This window comes from Toxorhynchites rutilus, chromosome 2 (genome assembly GCF_029784135.1).
Source record: "Toxorhynchites rutilus septentrionalis strain SRP chromosome 2, ASM2978413v1, whole genome shotgun sequence".
Taxonomy (NCBI): domain Eukaryota; kingdom Metazoa; phylum Arthropoda; class Insecta; order Diptera; family Culicidae; genus Toxorhynchites; species Toxorhynchites rutilus.
The window spans coordinates 17359196-17366478 of record NC_073745.1 but is presented as its reverse complement, the minus strand read 5'-3'; the positions used below and the strand labels follow the sequence as shown (position 1 = coordinate 17366478).

The following is a 7283-nucleotide window of genomic DNA, read 5'->3' as shown; positions in this document are numbered from 1 at the left end:
TGATTGATTCTGTATGGTGCCGATTGTGAGTTTATATTCAAACCTTAAATAACTCATAGGGCGTTTTGTGCAGAATAAAAAAACATGTTTCTTAATTTTTCATCAAGCGGTTGTTTGTTGTTCTTACAAAACTTTTAATTCTTTGTTCATAATTTTTTATTTCATTATTATTTTACCAGCCTTCTGTTGTAATGTGGAGACCATATTTTCCCAGTTCCGCTTTTTATATCCCGGAAGACCTAGAACGTAGTCAATTTTCCCAACGTTTGAACCTTACTTACCTAACAGTACACCCAGGTTTTTTTACGCGGGAGATACGTACCTCGTAAAAAAAACCGCGTTATTTGGAAAATCCGCCTAAAAAAGCCGCGTTAATTGGAAAATCCGTTTTAAAAAAACCGCGTTAATTCGAAAATCCGCGTAAAAACCGCGTTAATTGAAAAATCCGCGTAAAAAAACCATGTCACCTAATGATAGATATCAAATGGGACTATCCTTACGTAGAACGGAAGTAAAAAGTTGAGTGTTACTCGCTTCCGAAAACCCGTAGTTTTTTCCTGCATTTTTTCCTGCAATTTCGTTGGTTACTGGTAGCTATAGTGCCCTCGTGCCCTCCCTCGTGCGGGCAGAACACGTTGATGATGCTGTAATTGTAGAACCTCCCTGTACGCACATCGTGGTGCTGATCGTCTGTCATTTGATCACACTACTCTGTACATTGCCAAACACATTGAGGTTTTGGGCTAAGATGCTTATAACGACATCGACATTTGAGCTGTTAAGGGGATTTCGTTTAAGAATCAACAGAACAGAAACCTTCAAGGTTTGTTTTGAAGAATGTACAAATTCATGAATCATTCAAGTTGTTTAGAAAACAAATCATCATTAACTTTTGCCTAAGCAACCATCACTGATTCGTGAGGCCTAATGGTAGTCATAATTCGAACGTTTTTAAATATTTTAGATAGACTCAAAATGTTGTTATCGATTTCATAGTTCAATGAATATAGTCATATATTGTAGCAACTGTCAAACTTGAATGTCTACCAATTTTTGACTTTTTTTATTCCAAGATTACTATTTGAAAATATGTTTGGTTTATCTTACATGTTGATGTTTTTTACAGAAGTGATGATTTTGCCATGGGCGCGTAATGTCCTGTGAAACAGCGTGAAAATCAAAAAATCACATAGTTTCAAGATGTGAGTTTCCGGTAACACGCATTTGATACCGGTTGACTGTTCCATTTTAGGGTGATTCGAACGTTAGTTTAGCCATTCCCGATTTCCATCCGAAATCTGCACCAAAATAATCAAAAATTCTTCAAAAGAATGTTGACGTACAGTCAGTCACTTAGCGAACATTTGAATGATGTTGTATTCTTCGTTCATTGGCACTATTCGAATGACAAAATAAAAAAAATTATAAAAATCTAAATCAATTATGTCTACTACACTTTTCGATAAATTGATTGATTGATAACCCTGTGTGGAACGAGGTGTTAATATATCTTCTAAGTTCATCACATGCCAGTTTACCAACAAGACAAACGCCTTCGAGAGCTGAAATCTTCTAATACTTCGGTACAAACAAGGCTCCGGATTCGCCGCAATGGTAAATTCTGGACGATTTGAATTTCATACTCAAGCATCCTATTCAAAAGATTTAGATAAAGTAAAATAACTGTACCTGGGAGCAAAGAAAATACTTGCTACTTCTTGAAGCTACGGAACGCTTTTTCATCGGATGTACCTTTTCCGGGTAGTAGTCATGAGGGACCAGCTCTATGATTGACATATATATATTTTATAAATAATTGAAGTACAAATACACTGTTAATACTGATCAGAAAGGGTAGAAAACAAACAGGCGATTAACCTTGAGAATATAACGTCCGTTTCACCAATATGTGTGGACTCGTATACATTCGGGAATTTCTTGCTTTACCATACCCCGCTTTCCAAGGTAGATTTTGGAGTTCTATATACAACCGTCAAAGTTTACCTGTACAATGTTAGAAAGAAACGTAAGAAGCGAAATTCTGCCTGTTAAAAAACTGCCGAAAACGTGATTATGTGTATAAAACAAGCTGAGTGAGGTGAGGATCAACAGTTGAAAATTGATCTCAGTGGTGATTGGCATTGGTTGACTCTTGTTTAGTTTCGGTTGATTTGCCGCAGCAGTGAAAAAAATATAGCTGAAAACATGGACGACGACTTTGTCATGATCCCCGACGTGAACACATTAGAGCCTCACATTAAAATGTTCGCAGTGAAAACCACCCAAGTTATCGTGCAATCCAGGATGAAACAGAAATCCAAGACCATCGGCAGTCCCATTCCAATCCGCAACGATTGGTTCGGCCTCAGGATTGACGATCAGCCGGAAGTGTTGGCGGAGACAGAGAAGGTGCTCCAAGTCAAGAAGCATGAATCGGTTGTCACACGGCTTCCACTAAATGTAGAGATATCTCTACAGACTCCCGATGAAGATAGCATAGTCCTCGAGGTTTGGACGCTCAGTGTGCAAACGGATAACTTACATCCTAAGCCACTCGATGTCATACACAGAGAATTGGGAGTTGTGCTGAAGCTTATTTTAACAACTACGCGTATGATACCCGCGTACAGACTTGCTCGGAAACAAGATGAGGACTCATATCAAATTTACTATCGAATATATACCGGCGAACGGATGGCCGATTTTGGTAACGAAGCCATGAGAAGGGTCGTCGGGGAGGTGCCCTCCCAAACGGGGACCATAACAATGTCGGTAGTGTATCTCAAAAGTGTATCCATAGACGATTTCCGTCCGAATCTTACTTCGGCAACAGCAAGAAACAAACAAAACGACAATGACATGAAAGTTAAAGAAAGAAAAATCGATTTGAACCAACCGATGAGTTCCATTGCATTTGTAGATACGAAGAAAACCAAACAAGTTTCGGAAATCGATTTGTCTCAGCCTAGCCATTCAGCGTACCGATGGTTATTCACACAAAACAGAGCCATCAAAACCGCAGAACCCACGACCCCAGACAACGAATCAGCGCCAGAAGAACAGACCATCTGCAGTGCATCACCTCAAGACATTGTTAAGAAGAAAACCCACTCGCCTGAGAAGGCAGCCCAGGTATTGAATAGTGAGGAAAAACTACACGAAATTAAGTACAACGATATTGATACATTGAAAACAAAACCAGTATCGAAATTCGATCTATCTCAATCGAAAAATTTTGCGCTTCGATGGTTGTTCAAGGGATACAAAGACAACAGTAGTTCCAATGCACCAGAAGCTGCAGAATCCACGACACCAGACCGCGAACCAACACTGGAAGAACAGGCCAGCTGCAGTGCTGTAAATACGTCATCCCCTACCGGCTCTGTTGAACATGATGGTTTATCCCAGTCCAAGCTGGTAAACAATGAATGCAAAGACGAATACAGCTCCGATATCCCAGTAGACGAATCATCGCCAAAAGAACAGACGATCTGCAGTGCTGCCAGTGTGTCATGTACCGACGATTCTACGGGTGATATCACCCTGCAACCCGAAGAGACAGCCCAGGGTACATCGGACGGTGAAGAAAAACTGCACGGAAGGAAGGACGCCGATACTGATGTACCACCGTTCCGATGGACAATCACCGAATACATAGACAACAACAGTTCCAACGCCCCAGAAGACACCGAATCCACTACATCAGATAGCCAACCAGCGTTAGTAGAACAGACCATCTGCAGTTCTGTCAGTGTGACTTCCCCTAATTACACAGATGTTGATTTATCCCAGTCTAGGCGTTTATACGAGGAATGCAAAGACGACAGCAACTTCAACGCACTACCAGAAGGCGTAGAGCCAACGATACCGGACAACGAATCAGCGCCGGAAGAGCAAACTATCTGCAGCGCAACCAATGTGTTGTCTCTTGACGACACTGTCTACAACAAAACCCTTCAATCAGAGGAGCCAGTTCAGGGTCTATCGGATAATGGGGGAAATCTGAAGGACGAAATGGAGGACGACACCCTCTCGGATGGTTCCGAATACTATGATTGCCCGTCTCCACCCCCTGTGTTGCAATCGAGTGAAACACTAAATTCTATGAAAGTCACTGAAGATGTTGTTGGCGACCACCAGCTAGAGGAGGAACCTCTCGGTCCGTTGGATAATGCAGGGGAACCGTACGAAAAGGAGGACGACATACCTTCGGATGGATCTGTGTTCTATGAATGTATATCTCCACCACCACTGCTAGAATCCGATGAACTCCCAGATAGCACGAATGTTGAGGAACGTGGTGGCGTTTTCAGAGCAATAATCAGCATGTTGCAAGATACAACCCTCGCCTTGTGGGATAATGAGGAGGAAGACGACGATTAAACCTCAGTCAACATTAGAAGAGTTACGTGGATTATATTCATTGATTGGTATTTTACATTGTATTCTTGAGTTAACATTAGCGACTACGTGAAACAAATCTATCAGAACTCTTTGCATCGAACAGTCGACAAGTTAATGATATGAATCAATAGTACCTGTATGATTCAGTCAGTTATTCAGTGAATACATTTCAGTAAGGTGATTATCATGACATTCATAATAGTTAAGGTTGATTGAAATAGATTCTAAATGCATGTTTACGAAATGCTTTTTACAAAACTCGTTGAAAACAATACTTATGTGCAATTGAATAGCTGTTAGTTATGCCACGAGGGGGACTGCTTCACATACTAGCGACACGGAGAATGTTCATCAACAACATGCATCACAAAATGTCTTCATGGTGTATTCAAGAAGCCGTGTTTCTAAGATAATAATGATTTCACTCTCTGCTTTTCTAACGAAGCGAGGCTGATTATAGTAAAATTTGTTCTAAGTTATATTATTATATATTAAGTATTGTTATATCAGCAGTGGCTACACTGCCTCTAGCAGATATTTAGTGATAAGATCTAGATAAAAATACACGCGCTTAAAAATTAAAAGGTTATAGGTTGTATTATTCCGCTTATCCGAAAATCTGGGTCGAAATAGAAAAAAGAAACTTAAAATTTTTGAATTCTGGATAAAAAAAATATTCAGTCACCTAACACCAGATGATCAAAATGACCAAAATGATCAAAATGATCAAAATGGCCAAAATGACCAAAATGACCAAAATGACCAAAATGACCAAAATGACCAAAATGACAAAAAAACACAAAAAATCACAAAAACATGACCAAAATCACAAAAAATGACAAATATCATAAAAAATGACAAATATCATAAAAAATGACAAATATCACAAAAAATGACAAAAATCACAAAAAATTATCAAATTTATAAAAAATGACCAAAATTATAATAAATGACCAAAATCACAAAAAAACAATGACAAACATTACAAAAAATGATAAAAATCGCAAAAAATGACAAAAAACACAAAAAATGACAAAAATCACAAAAAATCATCAAATTTATAAAAAATGACCAAAATTATAATAAATGACCAAAATCACAAAAAACAATGACAAACATTACAAAAAATGACAAAAAATGACATGACAAAAATCTCAAAAAATGACAAAAATCACAAAAAATGACAAAAATCACAAAAAATGACCAAAATCGCGAGAAATCACAAAAATCACAAAAATGACAAAAATCACCAAAATCACAAAAATGACAACATAATGTAATGGCAAAATAACAAAATGACAAAAAACACATAAATCATAAAAATAAAAAAAAACAAAAATTACAAAAATTACTAATGTTACATTGCAAACATTACGAACATGAGCAATACGAAAATATGAAAATACGAAAATACGAAAATACGAAAATACGAAAGTACGAAAATACGAAAATACGAAAATCGAAAATACGACAATACGAAAATACGAAAATACGAAAATACGAAAATACGAAAATACAAAAATACGAAAATACGAAAATACGAAAATACGAAAATACGAAAATACGAAAATAAGAAAATACGAAAATACGAAAATACGAAAATACGAAAATACGAAAATACGAAAATACGAAAATACGAAAATACGAAAATACGAAAATACGAAAATACGAAAATACGAAAATACGAAAATACGAAAATACGAAAATACGAAAATACGAAAATACGAAAATACGAAAATACGAGAATACGAAAATACGAAAATACGAAAATACGAAAATACGAAAATATGAAAATACAAAAATACGAAAATACGAAAATACGAAAATACGAAAAGAAAATACGAAAATACGAAAATACGAAAATACGAAAATACGAAAATACGAAAATACGAAAATACGAAAATACGAAAATACGAAAATACGAAAATACGAAAATACGAAAATACGAAAATACGAAAATACGAAAATACGAAAATACGAAAATACGAAAATACGAAAATACGAAAATACGAAAATACGAAAATACGAAAATACGAAAATACGAAAATACGAAAATACGAAAATACGAAAATACGAAAATACGAAAATACGAAAATACGAAAATACGAAAATACGAAAATACGAAAATACGAAAATACGAAAATACGAAAATACGAAAATACGAAAATACGAAAATACGAAAATACGAAAATACGAAAATACGAAAATACGAAAATACGAAAATACGAAAATACGAAAATACGAAAATACGAAAATACGAAAATACGAAAATACGAAAATACGAAAATACGAAAATACGAAAATACGAAAATACGAAAATACGAAAATACGAAAATACGAAAATACGAAAATACGAAAATACGAAAATACGAAAATACGAAAATACGAAAATACGAAAATACGAAAATACGAAAATACGAAAATACGAAAATACGAAAATACGGAAATACGAAAATACGAAAATACGCAAATACGAAAATACGAAAATACGAAATTACGAAAATACGAAAATACGAAAATACGAAAATACGAAAATACGAAAATACGAAAATACGAAAATACGAAAATACGAAAATACGAAAATACGAAAATACGAAAATACGAAAATACGAAAATACGAAAATACGAAAATACGAAAATACGAAAATACGAAAAAACGAAAATACGAAAATACGAAAATACGAAAATTGAGAAATTCAAAAATAATTTATTGTAAATTGGCTGATTGAAAATTAACTAGTTAATTAATTGAAAATTGACTGATTGAAAATAGAGTAATTGAACATTGAGGTATGAATCGAACACGCAAGGTTTGTTTAAAAAAAAAATAATTTTCTTCATCCTAAAAGGTGCGTAGACGACTTTCTTCAATTTATTAT

General features: G+C 35.5%; 1 protein-coding gene across 1 annotated transcript; it reads left to right on the top strand.

The window, feature by feature from the left end:
- Positions 1-2129: 2129 nt before the first annotated feature.
- On the top strand, positions 2130-4830 carry LOC129771759 (autophagy-related protein 13-like). The gene has a single exon (XM_055775769.1). The coding sequence runs from the start codon at positions 2206-2208 to the stop codon at positions 4381-4383; it is 2178 nt and encodes a 725-aa protein (XP_055631744.1). The 5' UTR covers positions 2130-2205; the 3' UTR covers positions 4384-4830.
- The last annotated feature ends 2453 nt before the right edge of the window (positions 4831-7283 follow it).

What these genes read in the sequence shown, in the direction of transcription:
- LOC129771759 (XM_055775769.1), top strand. Translation starts at nt 2,206, where the DNA reads ATGGACGACGACTTTGTCATGATCCCCGACGTGAACACATTAGAGCCT.